This window comes from Strix uralensis, chromosome 10 (genome assembly GCF_047716275.1).
Source record: "Strix uralensis isolate ZFMK-TIS-50842 chromosome 10, bStrUra1, whole genome shotgun sequence".
NCBI classification, from domain to species: domain Eukaryota; kingdom Metazoa; phylum Chordata; class Aves; order Strigiformes; family Strigidae; genus Strix; species Strix uralensis.
The window spans coordinates 16,156,090-16,175,433 of NC_133981.1; the positions used below are offsets into that span (position 1 = coordinate 16,156,090).

At 36.3% G+C, this 19,344-nt stretch overlaps 1 protein-coding gene across 1 annotated transcript in view; it reads right to left on the minus strand.

Annotated features, from left to right (window-relative positions):
- Positions 1–1,509: 1,509 nt before the first annotated feature.
- Positions 1,510–19,344, minus strand: part of CACNA2D3 (calcium voltage-gated channel auxiliary subunit alpha2delta 3) — a 468,701-nt gene continuing 450,866 nt past the window's right edge. The window contains exons 36-38 of the mRNA XM_074879359.1: positions 3,631–3,746; positions 2,745–2,824; positions 1,510–1,913 (exon numbers count right to left, since the gene is read on the minus strand). Of these exons, the coding sequence (XP_074735460.1) occupies positions 1,824–1,913; positions 2,745–2,824; positions 3,631–3,746 (286 nt within the window). The 3' untranslated portion in view covers positions 1,510–1,823. The remainder of the gene's footprint in view (positions 1,914–2,744; positions 2,825–3,630; positions 3,747–19,344) is intronic.

A 19,344-nucleotide genomic window follows, 5' to 3' on the forward strand; every position in this document is an offset into this window, starting at 1 on the left:
TTGTGCATTCTGGAAATTCATAAGGGAAATCAGAACCTAAAATATAAAGTATTGAGATTAATTTTGGCGAGAATGATGGAGGGTAAGGGGGAATGGTGTTCAGAGAAAAACTAAGCAAAGAACTGCAGGATATCTGTGTCAGTCCAAGTGTAGAAAATGCCTTGAATTCCCAATTAGCTTAGTAAACACAGCATGTCACTAGGACAACAGAATGACTGAATGTCAGCTGGAAAATTATTCCCACAGTGAGTGATTTTGAGACCAGCAAGGAAGGACAGAGAAGACTGCAGCAAAACACTCCTAACCAAAAAAGGTGAGGAAAAGAAAATTGTGAGTTCAGACAAAGATCTGTATGGTTTCAGAACCCAAGGAAGTACCAGTGCATTTGAACCCATGAAAGCATTGAAGTGGAAATTTTATTTTACTAGTTCTTCCTCTTACAAGCTGGATACTATTCCTTAAAACAAAGCCCCTCTCAGTGACTTAGCTCCCTATTTTCACCTAGGATACATAGCAAATCTGCTTAGCGTTGATCTAATGCTAAAAGCATACTTACTCCCAATCAGGAAAGTACAATCTTCAAGCACCAGATTTAGAACAGTGGCATTTTATTTTTCATCTAATATATTATATTGTTAGAAGGTCATGTTATTCTCTTGATAGCATTCTAGTTCATATAAAACTCCAAAGAAAAACTGAGAGATTAACATACTTCAAAGACCAAGATTTTCAGCAAACATATCCACAACAGGGACATTACTATCAATTACAAGAGGAATTTATTCATTATACTAGGGGAAGGATAAATATTCCTCTTTGTAGAGGGTTTTAAAAGACTCAAAAATCTTATTTTATCTTCTTGTTTCCCTCACAATGAATAATGTAAGGCCTAGAATAAAAAAAATTGGTCTTGCCCTTTGCCCACTGAGGGTAAGCCTCAATGAAGTCTCAGTGAAAACCATTATGAGTTCTGCTGATGCAGATGTGTTGCAAGTCAAACTTTCTCTGCTTATGAATTTCCTCATAACAAGTTTCTCCTAGCTGATGTGACGTCTATAGGGCAGAACACTAACAGAACAGTATCATCTTTTTATATAGGTTATTTTACATATCTTCCCACAAATTGTAACAGATGAAAAGTATTTAATTTTGCCATCTGCAACCAAATCAACCAATTTGATCTAAAGCTTGCCCAAGTTAGGGAAAAGGCTTTAATCAGGCTTTGGCTCACTTTCTAAATGTGGCTGAGATGCTTTATAGCTATTTCCAGAAACCAAACCTTCACTATAAATCAGCACAGTATATTACCTGCTCAGCTTCATAGATGCACATGTGTTTCCTTGACTTGTTAATAAAAGCTATTCTGCCTTATTACAAAAGTTAACTTCACATTTTCTTCTCTGAATCTTTTCAGAAATAGGCTAAAAGCATACAAATCCACCTTATTATATTATCTTCCCATCACTAATTAAACACATATATTATCATACTTAAAATACACTCTGAAACTGTGATTTTAATATACTTTATTGAAAAAGTACAGTTTTAAATTGTTTTCAATGGGACAAAGCAATGGTCACCTCTATCTACCAAGTCCTTTTTTGATGAATCATGACTACCATATGCCAAATTCACATCTGCATGACTTGCAAAGTAAAAAGATAAATCTTTTTTCAACATATCTTTAAGAATTTATATCACCAACAGTTTAAAATCATGAAATGCTGATGCTCTGACTATATTTCATGTCCTCTATGTTGCACCATTTCCCAGATCACAGTTTATCCATGTATTAGCATGCTAATTGAACACATCAGTCAATGTCACCTTGAGAAAATCATCAATAGCAAAGGAAGAAGAAGAGGAGGTTTAGCACTAAGGCCTGATACACCACCACATTCTCTTGCATTTTCCTAAAGGGAAAAAAAAAAAGGAAAATAAATACAGGCCATTGCGCTCAATTATGACACGTGATTATTTACCAAACTACATAGGCGGAAGACAATTGATGAAAACAAAACCCATGAACTAAATATACTCAGGAAGTAATACAGGTACACATTTTCATTTGATCAACTTTAGATTGTAGACAAAGTGAGCATGATCAACAACACTACACAATCCTCTCCATGCCATATTTTAGGTCTCATTCTACACTGCATTAGACCATTGAAGGCGTGGCACTCCAGAGTAAAACAGATGAACATATGCTGTACAAGCCACTGTAGTCATGTCCCAGTCTCTATCAGATCTCCTTGGCACTACACAAATAAGAGTACTATGCAGAACACAGTAGGAAATATATGCAATGATCCCTCCCAAGCAATACTATGTGTAAACATAATCACTATAGCATGACAGTTGAGATACTGAAGCTAGTTACTGAAAAAAACATTAACAGCACAAAGTTCCCAACCATCTGTAATGAGGAATCTTGTGGTCAGTGCTTGAGCCAGAATAAGTTCTCAGATGTTCCTGGCTGCCAGTCTGTGCTCATATCCTACCATGTTCTCTTACACAATACAAAACTGTCTATAACAGCAGTATCTCAAGACATTGTCTACAGGAGTACCAAAAAGATTTGCAGCACTTACAACATCACTCACTTCACCTACTACAGTGTTCCAAGCATTCAGAATATTTCCTGAAGTTTCATCATAGAAGATAATTTCCCTATCTATTTTTTTAAAGAAATAAAACATCTACCAGAGTCTAAAAGAAAGGAAAAGTAGGTAGAAACTTACTTCAGGGTGAAATCCATGACAAGATTCTGGGCGTCTCCTTATTTTCTGAGATTTTAAACGTTCACATTTAAGGGATTCATTATGTACAAGGTAGTTAAGGAGAGATCTTCTGAGCATTGTGTTTTAATGTCTTGAGTTTAAGTGAGTGTTTTGAAATGAATACAGTGAAAAACTTTCGGCTCCTTCCTTCCTCTACATCATAAACCCAAGGCGACATGTGTGGTCAACACAAGAAGAAGGAGGTAATTCTAGTACTTTCTCTTCAGTGATCTGTAGTTTAGATAGTATCATTTGCACTTACACTGCTAACCTGTCTTTCCATAAATCTGCAATAAAAGCACACTGCAGGCTACTTTTGATAAATTCCAAAGATCCTGAACTGCAGAACAGCACAAAATAAAAAGTGGGGCAACTAAAAATCAAATTATATATTTACTTTGCACATTTTTATGTTTTTGGAAAGCAGGATTCTGAAACATTTTGAATACTCTAGTTCAACCCTAAAAGAAAAGGATATCTATCTTGTAGGGAGTTTTATAAGTTCCAATATCAGAAGCTCCATTCTTATAAGGAAATTACATACTCGGGGCCGAAATTGAAAAATTTTCAGCTATCTAAAGATGATCATTACCTTATGATACTTAAAGATGCACATAAGTGTCTTTGCTTCATTTGTATTGGCTGTTCAATTAAAAAAAAAAAAAAGTGAATTCTCCTTGAAAATAAGTAAGAATACATTCTCAGCTGGTTTAATTTCAACCTGCCCCAGCACTTTATAATGGGCAATGATGCATTCTTAAGTGGTGTAATGCAAGATCTACATAATAAGAGATTTTTTAATAGTTGCATCTTGAATCTCTCTCTGACAACTTTGCAACTAAAAGGATATACCTTATTTCTATAGGTGCCATGGTGATTGGTGGGACAGAATCACAGAAGCATTCGTTGTCTACTACCACCATGAACAGATTGCTGCTTGGGATTTGTTGGATAACAAAAGACCTGCAAATGAAAAAGAAATCAAATAATGGTGACATTATCAGTATTTCTGAGCAACAGATTTTGTCAGGGTTTTTTGAACTTGTCAACAACACCTGTATTATAGTTGCAAATATAATTGACTTTATATATAATACTGTATTTCCACACCTTGTAGAAGTAGTTCACAGAATATGGTTGTCCATTCTGAGATGTACATGATGCTGAAAGGTACATAAGTGAAGCAGAATGGATAGGCTTAATGCAGGGACTGGGACACAAGTGAATTACCAAGCAGTTTATCAGATTTTTCTTTTTCAGATTTCAATACTGAATCTCTTCTCTATTATGAATACCTTACTATGTATTTATGATCTGGAATTTTTAAGTACACATTAAACCAACTTGCAAAAATAATGAAGGCTCTTCTGCAGCCACATAGCGATAACTCACAGTCCCAAACTTCAGCCTCCACAATCACGTTAGGGCCTTTATTCACTCTGGGTCTTGCTTGAAGCAACATGAACTACTGAGAAAGATCTCAGCTTTCAACTGTCTTCTTGAGAGGCATTTTATTACTGAGCCAACAAAACAGAGATTAAGCCTCAAAATCTTCCTAAGCGAGGAGATTTATTTTAAAATAAAGACGACTATATGGTACAAATATGGTGATAACTCAGCACCACATTCAAATTAAGACAAAGTAGGCAACTCAAAAGGAGAGTGAGAAATAAAGACACGGCTTGAAGAAGGAAAGCACCCAGGGGAGACCAGGGAAGGATCCTGTGGGCACTATTCAATGATTCACATAGTTACAATGAGCTGAACTCTTAAGCACATACCAAAGAGAAAACAGGGAGAAGGCAGAGCCAAATAGGCACTGTTTAGCCTTTTCTTTGAAATTCAGGACACAATACAAAGAAAGGCTTTAAGACTCAGACCCAATTCTTGATAAATTTTTTAAACAATCTGTCAGAATTTATACATCGCATCAACAGAATATCTGCCATATCGAATATCATTAAAAAGTATGCCAATTCCAGGAATTAGGTGTTTTTCAGTGTAGTATGCTGGTAAATGTACAGAACATTAAGTGAGGGTTTGAGCACCAAGAAGATGTGGAGAGAAACATATTTTTCCTTAGACATCTTTATTTAAAATACATATTGTCTTACTAAAATAACTCCCTGCTTTTTCCAAAGATCACAGAAGATGAAATAACAGAGGGGGCAGGGAATTTTTAAACCTAGCTTCAGAAAAAAAAAAATTAGAAAAGCTACTATAAAAATGTTGCCAACGGAAAGATTAAACACTTTTCAGTATTTTTTAAACTTACCGAACCTCCATTAAAATTACACTTAGAGTGATCTGCAATATGTTAGCTTTATGTTTATACATGAAATATACATTTATGGCATAATGTAGAAGGCTGAACTTTATAAATGTACCTACCAAACAGCTGGAGCAGACTGACATCACTGTAATGGAGCATCTGTGGCTTTGTGGATTTGTGTGTGGGAGAAATGGGGCCAATAAAAGGAAAGGAGGGAAAATCTTTAACAGACAATAACAGCAAAATTGTACTGCACGAATTTCTCAAAATAGTTATGAATAAATCAAACCCTAATGGACAAAAACCCCACCTTTATTCCCAGAAGTTGGCACAATTTAGATTTTGTGCAGTCTGAAACTTATATTTATTGTATCTTTAAAACTAGCTCAGAAAAGGACCTGAAGGGCATAAAGTGTTGTAGCAATTAACTGGATGCTAAATGATTCATTTCTCTTTTTGATGAGAAGGGAGTAATCACTCTTTTGTTGTACCTATGGTGTGCCTGACTCCAAGTCCTTTCGTGATAACTCCTTTTTTTGGCCCCCAGGTGAATACTGAAGCCTGTGAGAAAACATGTACCACACAGCCAGGCTTAAAGGTGCCATTTCATGGAAGGTGGGCACATTTTCCATTTCATTTCTTCTTTCACTCACTTCTCTGGGGTGGCATAAGGGCTCTAAAGTATAGGCTATTGCTTCCCCAAAGAAGAGAGGGGGAATAAAAAACCAAAAAAAAAAAAAAAAAAAAAAAAAAGGGAGCTTTTCCTATCACTTCACCTAGTTGGAAGGAAAAAAAGAAAGCACTTTAACCCAGAATGAAGTTTCCACTACAGAACTATGATGCTGAGTAAATTACTATATGGCTTCTCTGAAAGAATAGTAAAAAAACTACAAAAGTTTTTAGGAATTAAATGATACAGAAAATTTTGCTAGACCTGGTATTTTGGGGAATGTAGTATATGCCTGGTTTGATGAAAATTATGAATTAAAGGAACTGCAAAGAGCAATATATTAAGTCAAAAAACATTTCTACTTCAGGAATTATAAGATAGATATCAGCTAATTACACTGGTTCAGCTTACCAAACAGTGAATATTCTTATAAATCTACAGTCTGTTTATCTAATACAGATGTTTGTGAAGTGTCTAACCTTATGGTGACTGCCACAGAACATGTGACTGTCACCTAAAGAGCCATAAAAAGAAAGTTTTGGCTCACTGCATTTTTTTTCACAGTGTGTAATATCTTAACTCATATCTTGCAAAGTGGAACAATTAGCTTCTCATCCACCATACTAGAAGTAAACACAAAACAAAATTTTATCTTCCACAAGCAGTAAATGATTGTTTTCCCTTTCACAATTCTCAAACATAATGTTGAAATGAAGTTGTGAAGCCAAGTGCGTGTCCTCACCAGTCATTGGCTTGTGAGGTCACAGGCAAAGGATTGACATATCAACAAGTGAAGACAGAGGATTGAAGACAGAGATTGAGTCGAGCAAATAATTAAGAGCAAAAATATTTTATGTCCAAGTTATCTTTCTTTATATTAATAGAATGCACACAAGCAAATTATACTTCTTTCAGCTGCTATAATTTAAGATCATTTCGCAGTCATGAGGTATTCTTACCCTCACTAGATCAACGGTAAAGAAGTTTCTGCCAATCAAAACCACTGCAGTTACTCTGTGACTATTCAGATCATTCACATGGCACTGCTTCCATGCCCAAACTGGATAAACCACACAATCATCCCAGCAGCAGGTCTTCTGTTTGAGTTCAACTTTCAGTTTCCATGGTGACATGTGCATGCATCTTTGAAACTCATTTTCAGTGAACGTTCATGCCAGTAAGTCTCAGGAACTGAACATTCACAGAAAACAAAAGGTGCATAAACACAGGCAGAACAAAGTCTTTCAAATACTGAAATATTCCACCAAAATGTTTCATTGCATATGCCAAGATTCAGCTGCAAAGGGAGAAAAACCTCTAGCAAAGCAGCTTCCATGACTGCAGTGGGAAATAAAGAAAGTTGCTGACAAAGTAATGAAAATGGCCTTGTCTTTTAAGTGAGCTCCACTGTGAGTCTCTAAAGTTTATATTACAATGAGCATTTCTGAACTCCTTCTGGCTTAGGCTGTCATTTCTGTCACTGGCAATATGGGAGCCAACTCTCAGGGACAGAGTAAGGGGTTTCATTGAACTTCATTGCTGGTTTAACAATCAAAAGAAAGTCTATGTTTAATAGCCTAAGTTTAATATTTATGGAGAATGTTTCATGTTTAAAGGGTAAAGGGTTTTTTGTGTTAAGTAATGTAAATCTTTTGATTTGAACCTTTCTCCTTTATACCAGTATCATCACCTTCATTCAACAGTGACAGCACAGAAAAAGCCTTACATGTCTCCATATGTAAAATGGAATAAACTGTTGGGGTTCCTGTTACATTGAAGCCACACTGAGTCAATAAGAACTTTATTAATAATTTCTCCTCCATCTTTCATCCACTGAGGAACTAGTTTGGTTTATTTGATGTGCAGGTTCAGAGGCTTAAAACAGACCTGAACACAAACTGCTTCTTCACTTTGCGGAGAAGGTGAGGAAGGAGGAAATTTAATACTTGAAAGGGGTAAAGAGAGAAGGATGAAAAAAATCTAGTCATGCCAAACTATTTTGTTAATGAAGAAAAAAATAAGAATAGAGAGTAAATCTGCAAGAAAGTCTGTATTTTGGGTTAGAGCATTACACAAAACTTTTCTTATGTTGCACATGTTTTATTTGTACTTTCTAACCTGTTTTTGTATCAGCCCATATAAAAACATCTGCACAAATATCGTACAAATTGATTTGGAAAAAAAAACCCCACAGCTTCGTGTTTTACTTGGAAATATTAAATAGTTGCTAAAAAATCTAAGTATTTATTAATCTGTTCCTTGAAAAGTCATTTTTCATTGTGCAATGAAACAGGAAAAGACTTGTAATTCAAGTACTGCTGCATTCATAAATGTATTTGCTAAAGTTGTGCTTATGAAGGCATGATAAGAAAGCACACTTTTAATGTGTGTCTGGTGGCTAAATGACTCTTCCCACAGAGAACCAGTTCCTTCGAATTTCTTAAGATAGCCTAGAATTTGGAAAGAATCATAACAGGACTGTAATACAAATTTTGGAGGGCAGTCACACCAGCTGCCTTCATGCATGTAACCCAGGTTCCTACATAGAAGGGTAATCATCTCCAACTCTGAACAGAGTGCACACAGAGACCCAGGCTCTTCAAGGATAATTCAGAGCAGGAGCTTGGGTTCAGTGATCCGAATCATCCTCTGCAGGAGGGTCTTTCTTTAATGACTGAATAGTGATCTTGCAGAGAAACACATCCTGAACCGGGTGAAATGCAATGCCTAAAGCTAAGTGCAGACTACAACACCTGTTCTAAAAGAGCCGGCACACTACATTCAAACCCGTGTTTTCTTCCAATTTGAATCTTTTCCTTTTGCTTGTATATATAAAAGTTTTCATACAGTTATATATTATATTGTTATCGTAATAATTTCTTCCATAGACTATGTTTAAAAAAAACCACAAAAACAACCTAATTTCAAAAATGTCAGCTCTTTTTCTTATTATAAGAATGACTTTCTCCTGTAAGGAGGAATAATTAGAAGATACTCAGGGCAGCAGAGGAGTAGGGACTGAGCTGACACTACCCTTGCTGCACTGCCCTCTTTGCACACCACGTGCTTCTTTCTCTTCCTCTCACCTTCCAGCCTCTGAACTTCTGGGGTGGCGAAGTATCAGAAAGGCAACTGGGAGAGGGACAAACCTCCCTGGAGAGGAGGGAGATGTTCCAAGATGGGGGAAAAAGACAGGGATGATAGGACAAGCAGTGTTGGTCCCCTGTGGGAAAGGGACAGAGGGAAGAAGGTTATTAGTTGCTGCAGCAGGTGGCTTTGTTGTGGGGCCTCTGCAGTCTGTCCCCATAGGGATCTCAGAGCATCTCCTACGTTGATGAAAATAGGCACAGCAGTAGCAAGGCAGAGCTTGACCCTTTTTTCTTCCTGGCTGCTGTAGTCATGAGGCTCTATATCTCCTGAAGATCAGTTTCCTGGTCAAATTGAAGATCACACAGTTCTATAAGTCACTTATTTCCTTACTTAATGCAGGTTATTGCTTCATTACAACTACCTGAATCATAAGGTGCAAAATCTGTATCTGGTAGGCTTAGCATCTTGTTTCTGAAATGCTGCTCACTTCAACTTTCCCTTCCTAATGTAGCTGGATCCATAACAGGCAAAGCTAACGTAATTCAATTTCAAACATGCAAGAAATGTGTCTTGTCCAGCTAAGCAAACTTAACCTTTAAGTTGTTTACTCTCTACTACTTGACTATAACACCTGCTATTAAAGGAAATCGATATTACTGTTAAACAGCTTAGTCTCTGTATTTTCATGTGGGAGAGATAATCCATTTCCTTGTCCACTGATGTTAAGTTTTGGACAGGATATAAACTGAACACAGACCTGAGGTTTCCCTACTATTAAGCAGCCACTTACATACCCCCAAACACGTCCAATCCTAAGGAAATGTGTTGAATGCAGCATATTTTATATAGGACTAATGGTGGGCCAGACAGCTGTGGAGAGGACAGAGTCCTATTAGGCCATTCAGACTGAGGATCCCAAATACCATCATTTATTGGTCACTTGCACTGAACTGTTTTCCTTCTCGTGGTTTACAACCATGCTGCCACTAGCGGGTGGCCAGTGACACTGCTACATGCCTTATTTCAACAACAAAGAATGGTTATAAACCTCCTAATAGCATTCAGAAATCTGATTTTCAGATCCATTTTCCTCTTCTTTCTTCAGTTGTGAAGGTTGCAAAGTGTTTGAGGGAACAAAATGAATGACAAGCGGCATGGAACTCTAAAGATACTTAGAGGATAAGACTACACTTGAGGAACCAAAAAATTTAGAGAAAATATCTTCCCATTTTCCTGCAGAATGGAAGTTATTTCTTTGTAATTTGAGGATGATTTGAGCACAACACCAATATTAAAAGCAATTCAACTTGTTCATAAACAATGCTGTGTGTTTCCAGTTAAAACTTAATTCTTGTTTTCTCATAGAAATAGTGCACTGTGTTTTGCTTTAAAATGCACTTGTTCATAAGCAAGATTTATCTATACGGTGTATTTTACAAACGGTATACATCTTTTTAACATTACAAAAATATGCTGCTATTATATCTGTGCTCATGACAACAGGTGCTGTGCAATAGAGTATGTGGTCACGATAAACATGTGGCTTAGGCGGGATTTTAATCCTATAGACATTTAAATCACTGTTAAGATTCATCTTTAATTTCATGCTCAGGAGCTTTAACAGCCTGATTCAAGGGAAAAAAAATCCATATGTGTATTTTTCATTTGTTTCTGTAATGACCATAGGAATGCTTTAATGTTTAATGTTACAGTGATGGCTGCAGGATTTAGATTCAGATTATGACTAGAATAATATCTCATTATTATGTTAGCCTATGTCACTCCTGCACATACATAATCATATCAATCATTTTTGGGAGGCAACAGAAAAGATCTTTTTGCTACTATTTGTTTTGCCCACACAGATGAATGCTACAAAGCATGGAAGAATTTCACTGTGAGTAGACTGAACTGAAATAAACTGAGGGCAATATTTTCAAATTGGCAACCTAAACACATGCACAAAGATGTGAAAAAGTAATCTGAATTTCCATGGTGCTCAACTCAGATAGCCCTCACTGGGCGCTCCAATACTTCAGCATGTCTGTAAATTCAGCCATTTCCCTCTGGGCCTTTCAGGGTATTTTTTGCATAATGCATTAATGAAGCTTGAGTATTTTGGATTAAGATTAGTTGTTACTTTGGGATTACATTTCATATCTGTCAAATTTGATCTTTCCTATCTTTTAGAGAAAGAAAAAACATACCAGCACCAGGGTACAGTAAATGGAAAATATTCTGCACTTATATGTTACTCACATAACTGTTGGTTGCAAACGTTCAACCCTAATGGTCTGGAACAAACTTTAAGCATTCAACTGAACTGCAGATATCCGCTGTGCTGTTTCCCAACTCCTATCATGTGCTTTCCAGGCTGCTGGCTACATTTCCAACCCACATTTCTCTCACTTATCACATTTTTTAAATGAATGAATGAAATGTTTATATCACAGTCAAGTTGGGCTACTTGTTTTTTTGTGTTGTTTTTTTCTGTTTGTTTTTTTTTTTTTTAATAAATGATAGAGAATGGAATATCTTTAATACAATTTATAAAAATAACATATAGGCCAATAACAACATTTCTGAGAGCTGGGGCAGTTAAAGTATATAAAAAAAAGCAGCTAGTGGTTCTCTCATTTAAAAAGAGACAGATAAACTCTCAGCCTCAGGCCTGTAACCTGACCCCATGATAGTAAAATCTGTAAAAATCTGTAAAAAGTGCTACCACATATAGCCTGACTGACTGTAGCACAATTTGGTGTCAGTATAAACATACTTAGTCAAAGCAAAGTTTAGAATCAAGGGTTTAAATGAACAATATCATCCTCATCTTTCCAGTGTCTGCCAAAGGCTTGCAACCCCAGAGAACTGTGGCATGGTTGGCAACCACTTCGTTTCAGATAGGAAACCCCAGAAGTGCCATTCCTCTTTCATTATGAGTCAGGGGGTGCTTTCTCAAATAACTGATGCTCAGATAAGAGTACTTTACCAACTGCATATTAGAAATGTTACAAACATCCAAAGCTTTGAGTGTAGAGACTTTAGGATGAAAAAAAGTATTTTGTGTAATGAGGAATTTGACAATGCTCCTACATTTTCTAGTCCAGCCACCCACCCTTACGAGGATATAAGATAACGGAGAGTTTCAGATCACTAGGGTTAAAATGGACTGCAAAATTTTTGCAAAGAAATCAAGCTCAGGAATCCACAAACTTTAAATATGAGTCAAGGTTCATACCCCTGAACAAACCTGAGCTGAGAGTGTGGCATGAGTGAGTCTCCATGGGCAGAGTGGGTACTTGATTCTGTGATAAACTGCTCACAATGAACAACAGAGAAGATACAGTAATCAGCACAAAGCAAATCATGTGAAAGGTCTCTTAAAGCTTGGACTTTGCTTTGTGACAGTGGCACCTGGCTAGTAGGACAACGATAGGTCTGACAAGCTATCCGGACCGAAAAATGCAGTTCTGCTATAGCATGTTAGCCAACATGTGTTTTCAGCAGTTTTTTTAGCCCTACTTAAGTACCTGTGGTTTGCATTGAGAGACATCTCAGATAATGTTTTTAAAATACGAGATGATTTCTAAGACAGATTCTAAATATAATTTAAAGATTAAAAAGCCAATTGATTTCTTCTAATTGAGGAGGGCTCACAAATATCACATGACATTGTAAAAGTAACTTTTGAATTGCATGAATTGGTAACTACTCTTTTCCACAGCTTTAGGTCTAGTCTAATCTACAAGGACAATATGGCTTTAGCAAAGAGCTACACAACACAAACTGAAGTATAAAAACCAGAGAAGGTCAGGAGCTTCACATTAAAAGTGTAATAAATCCTAGAACTAAAGTGCTCATTGGGCGTGCCCACAGTGTGCTTTGCAAGGATGTTGTTAATTTATTTCTGTAAATAAAACTTTAGCAAAGATTTAGAAGTCCACATCCGAAAGAATTAAGTGCACTGCATGTTATCTTCTCAATAGCTAGTTAAAACTCTATAAAATTTTAGGTAATATATGAATGTTCCCTGCACAGCACTCAAATCTTAAGATTCATGTTATTTTTCCAAGTTAAAGGCTATTAATAATCCAGTAAGCTCTCAATCACTTTATAAAGACAAGTGCTACATGTACAGATGCCTAAGTCATGTTTGTGTTGTTTTTCAGCAATTCGACTATAATATGAATATATTATAAACTGAAATGAATCTCCTAGTATTAGCAATTCTTCACAAGTGTGCCTGGCTTTAAAAATTCACTGCAATGTTTTCCAATTTTAATAAGTTTTCTTATTTCAAGACATCTTTGATATACATGAGACTACACAACTCTATATATTATGGCATTCATACAAATTTTTAATTATTTAATTAAATTAAAGAAATGCTTCCTAATATCTAGTCTAAACCTTCCCTGGTGCAACTTGAGGCCATTCCCTCTTGTCCTGTCGCTTGTCACTTTGTTAAAGAGACTCATCCCCAGCTCTCTGTGCCCTCCTTTCAGGTAGTTGTAGAGGGCGATGAGGTCTCCCCTCAGCCTCCTCTTCTCCAGACTAAACACCCCCAGTTCCCTCAGCCACTCCTCATAAGACCTGTGCTCCAGACCCTGCACCAGTTTCGTTGCCCTTCTCTGGACACGCTCGAGTAATTCAATGTCCTTTTTGTAGTGAGGGGCCCAAAACTGAACACAGTAATCGAGGTGCGGCCTCACCGGTGCCGAGTACAGGGGTAAGATCCCTTCCCTGTCCCTGCTGGCCACACTACTTCTGATACAAAATGTATACAAAAATATAAAGACTTTTTAACGCTCATGAGTATTCTGCAAGTCTGGAAGATCTGATTTTCAAAACAGAGGTGCAAAATGACTCTATAGACTAAGATTTTGATTCTTGACACTTCAACAATTAACTACTGAGGTATGCAAAATATTGAGTTTCCCTTGAAGATACTCCTTGACTTCCATGCACATCTAAGCAAGCTCACAGAAATTAAGATCTATTCAACATTGCCAAGATCAGCAGTAAGCAGTTTGACTATAGCACACCTGTGACTCAATTTGTGTGCATGGTATCACATGTGTACTTGTCACTTGTCATGGTTGCTGAAAAAGCAAGCATGCAAAAACATACAGTCTAAACAAAGTATGGTGAAATATAGAGAACATTTGGCTTTCTTCAGGGTCCTGTAGGATGGATACAGTAAAATGAATACAACCCAAAATGTCTTCTAGAAGACTGACTATAATTTACTGCCCAAACTACTCCAAGAAATCTACAGTGATATTCTGATGTACATAGAGCTCCAAATGAGAAGAAATTGGCCCTCGATACTTTGCTTGTTTTATGGGGCAAGCTGATTTGTTTAGAAGTAAACTAACTACATCTGAAAAGACAAATTATTATTTATTTCATGGGAAATTGAACTGAGTATTTATTTACACATTTTAAACACGATCAAGTACAGTAGTTTGGCAAGCCTCTACTGAGAAAGAAATGCAGAAATACTTCGGCAAATGGTGGTATGTCTCAAGTTTAAGTGGTTTTTAAAAACCATTACCATTTTTATGTCTGCAGATTGCACTGTTCCTGACATTAATATACTCATGCCCTGAACAATCTGAATGTAATTTGTATTGTTATTTATCTGTTGATGCCAAATAAACGCATTCAGTGGACAAGTCTGAAATTTGCCATTATAAATCCACATGAAGGGTTCAGTGTCATCCTGAACTATAATTAACTATAATTCCACTGCCATTTACTTATTTTTATTGACAATGAACAGCACTCAATGCCCCGTCTATAAGAAAGCAAGAGAAGGCATTTGGTTTATTGATGTTTTTCCCTGTTAAATAATTGTCTGCTTACTATCACTCTAGTGGGCCAAACATATAATACATGGGATGGCATTTAATCAAATAAGTAGTTCCTATCAATTTAATAGGCAATTTACATGTGACATACAACAAAGTAAAGGGAACACTTGCATTCATCTTGCATAATTAAAACACACCCATAAGTCTTTCCCAGGGTTAGGATGATTGTAGCTACATACTTCCTTGCTTCCTTACTGAGACTATGGCTCATATTTACTTTTCTCTTTATTTTGTGACTTAAGACTGCGCACAGAGAATCAACTGGGAACAAAACAGTTTCTCTGGGTTTTTGGTATTGACCTTGTGGACCCATGGGTGATTAAAAGAGAAGGGGGCTCCTCTCCCTGGGTCACTGGAAGTAAGGCCAGATTTTTGATCTGCATCCAAGTCCAATATGTCATCACACATGAACAGGAGAGGTTAAAAGGGCAGAGTTTTAAGCATTTGACTGTGCAACTGCTGCCTGATTTGTATTGCAACAGCTACCTGGTTTGCATGCCCATAGCTTTTACAGTTGAACATTCAAATTTGGCAACTATGCACTCAAATGGTTCCTTGCAACTTTGAAATTTTAAAATATATACTTAATGTATAAATAGTTAGATGAGTAAGTTCCTGTGCCTACAGAAGATCTATACTCATATTCATTGCAGCCTGAGTTAATGTTGAAATTAATCATATTTTCCTAACTGAAGCTAAATGAAAACATCTGAATTTTCAAGCAAAAATAAGATTTGCAATTAGAGAAAACTTTTTTGTATGTGTTCTACGAACAGATGAGTGGATATCCTAAAAAAGATCAGTTCACTTTCTCTGGTTAAATATCATAACAGCCATCATCCTTTCTAATTTATAACGACAACTTTGTCTTTCTAAGGATGCTTTCCTTAGACATTTTTAGTGCTTTTTAAGTATCAGCAATTAAACTTTGCAATGCTGAGATCACCAGAAGGCAAAAACTGGTAATGTAACTAGTGAGAACTGTTAGAGAACTTTGGTTGACACACTTGTATTAAAAATTGGCTAATGCATCTGGGCAATACCTCATAAAACTGCAAGCAGTACTGAGATGCTAATTTAGCCAAAGACTTCAAATTAAATGTCAAATCAAAAACACATCACTGAGCAGCACAACACTTTTAAAACCCATACGAAGTACGTTTGGCATTAGTGCAGTTCTGACTCAACAGAAAGAGTGCCAGTTGACATTGATAAACAAAACCCATTTCTCTTTAGCAATTAACTATCTCCAACACAGAAGCTGCCATAGAACATTCAGCAGTCTATCATTTGAGTTTTCAGAAGTAATGGTTGTTTTTTGGGAGTTTTTTAGTTTTTTGCTATAAAAGGGAATAGCTTACTGGAAAATATGAAAGCATTTCTGATTTTTAAAAAATCCCAGTTTTTCCTCTCTTGTTGACAGTGCTTAGAAAATGTGGGTTGACTTGTTTTTGATTGCTGTTTAAATAACAGATTAATTTAATAATCGTTGGGATATTGAATAACAACAAATTATGGGGTGGGACAGCCAAACCCTGACCCTAATGACATTCTTATGTTAATTCGTATTTTCTTTCAGGCTCCTGCTTTCTTAATAAAACCTATATTTTTGAAAATTGTTTTTAAGCATTGCAAATTATCCCTAAGTAGCATTTATTTTTTGCTAGTAAGAGATAAGTTTACATATAGAGAGTGTATTTTATATGTCTGTATACATTTAGTACCTGACTCAAAGTCCACTTAAGTGTATAGGTGCCCTTACACTGACTGAATAAGTTTTCAGAGATGGCTGAAAAGGTGAGCTAGCTATTTATGAAATAATTAGCATGTAGTCCTTTCTACTGTGTGATTTATTTGTGAGGATACTTTGATTCGAATCCAAGCACCCACAACTGGAAACATTTATAAGAACAAGGCTTAGTTTTCATAACTACAGTTGGTAACTGTTCCCCTTGGTAACTGTGAAGTGTGGAGTATTATAAGATCAGTAACAGCACACCCAGGATGGAGTAAGACTAAGCCTCTGACTCGCACTAAGTGACTTTGTTGACTTTGACTGTGACTTTGGTAGCAATTAAAATAGTATTCGTGCTCCAGAATGTCTTATCTAAGTAATATTATATGGTTTCAATTAACATCAGTCACCATTTCTACTTCTACTGAGACTGCTATTAGTCTCCATTTTCAGACAAGAGCTCTACAGCAGTGCCTGACACTGTAGGAACAAAAGACAGTGACTTGAATGAGCAACATGACACAAACTTTCTTGCAGCAGAGTATTTGCACAAGTTTTTGTTTACAAACCTGTTCACAACATACTGACTTTTCCAGTGCCTTTCCAATAGGTTTGCATTATTAGAGTGAGTGTATATTCAGCTAAATATTTACAAATATCTTTTTATATTTGTAATCAACATTTGCAAGTAGATTAATCTCTCACAAACAGATTAATCTCTAACACAATCCAAGGGGGACACAGAAAATAATCCCACTGACTCAGGGATCTGAATCAAGAGCCTAGTATGCAACAGATGCTGTGCAGATTGACCCCTGAACACTGTGTCAGTTCAAGACCCACTGGATACAAGGTTGAACCCTAATTTTGACTGATTGAGCCCATCATTCTTAAAGTACAAGTATTAAGCGATACACTCGCTTGTAAAAATATTTATTGGTACTGAGGCCATGAAATAAAAAACTGGGTCAGAAGATGTAGGTCTACAAAGGACTTTGGGTCAAATTCCTTAGCTGTTCTGCGGGAAAGTGTCCTGGGTTATAACAAAAACATTTGGAATCCAATGCAGTCTGCAATCTTAGATGCAATTTGTAGATTGTTAATGACAGTGGGTAAACGGTGTAATGAAGAACTTTCCCATGAGAATCTAATAGTTCTTCTGGATTATTTCTTTAGGTTTTGTCATTGCTTGTGGAGAAAAATAATGGGTGCCTTGAGATCAGTTTGTAACTTACAGAGTTTTCTTTTATTTTTTTGTTCCACTGTGGAACACAAAATGTTTTTCTATGAAAAAGATCTTAGCGCATTATTTTTGAAATACTATAATTTTCACTAAACTCAGTTTCCAACTCAGTGCTGTCCAAGTATTGCAGAATTGTGTTATTTTTGAAAGTTATTTCCTTTGACCTGAAGTTACCTAAGAAAACAGACTAAAATCTGCATTCCTTTGAGAAAACCTGGTCCTGTTAAATTAATCTTCTTTTCATGGAATCATGTCTGTTTGCAATATTTAGACAGAATCCTAGAATCATAGAATGGTTTGGGTTGGAAGGGACCTTAAAGATCATCCAGTTCCAACCCCCCTGCCATGGGCAGGGACAACTTCCACTAGACCAGGTTCCTCAAAGTCCTGTACAACCTGGCCTCAAACACTTCCAGATATGTATGACAATCTGACGAACAACTTCTCCACAATCTTCTGCTAAATGATCACAAAATAAGGCTGCTTGAATTTTGCAATGCTGGCATGAAGTACTCGTAGCAGTGTAACATACATTGTATTTGATATGTCAAGTGGAAAAATCACAGCTTGATTTTGTTGAGTTTGTACTTTTCAGGCAGTGGGACCTACTGTTATACTTAAAGGGTTCCCTAAAATCAATTTACAAAGCACTTTCATACTTCTATCCCACAAAGCCATATAAAAACAATTATTCATACTAGGCATTAATAATTTCCTTATAATTAAAAGTTGGTCAGCAGCAAATTAAAAGCAAATACTAGCACTTAAAATTTATCTCCAGTGAACTTACTCCTATTTCTGTTTTAAAACAATGAAGACATTGAGAAGAAAATTTAGGAGCAAGTCCAGAAACACACCTATTGACTTCAAAGAGAAGTTTTCACATTTATTTACTAATTGCGTATTGATATAGTCTGGAAAGGGAGAGTTGTAACAATTTTTAACTTATAAATTCTTCCTGACATTTATATTGATAGACAAATTATTACTGTAAATACTAATCTCATTTGTGGTGATGACCTCTCAGCATAAAGGAAATCCAATTAAGGGACTTACTGAAGTACAGAAATTTGCATAAACAATACCTATGCAATTCTTCAATTAAAATGTACCATAACTACAGTAAAAATATCACTGGACATGGACACTAAATGTAGAGAAAAGACATTTTCAGTATGAAGGAGGAAAGCTAGACTGAAGTCTTCCTCTTCTTTTAACCCTATGAAGGACAACTTTACAGTAGCACTGGTAGAACAGACAAGGTTGTGGCACCGACATGAGATTTGTTGCTATTAACTCAGCTTCTCAGCACTGAAAGTTTGGAGGATAGATTTAATCCTCTCCCACTCTTTAGCCTAACAATTCTAAGAAGGAAACACTGTATGGTATTCAAGTAAAACAACCAGATTTCACTGTACCACAAGGGAATTTCTAACCTATCCAGCAGGGTTTCACTCCTTTACAGGAGAGCTAACAGCACTTACCGTTCTGTATCTAAATCTTTACAGAATATGCCCGTAGAATGCTGCCTGTGTCCAGGAAAAGTCTTAAAACATTCACTACTCTTTGAAATTAGCATAAACCTCTACTGTTTTTACATTTTTTGGTAGAAAATAACAGGCACTGCTTTAATTTCTGAGTATCAAGCTTTTAAATGACCACTGTAATAAGAGAA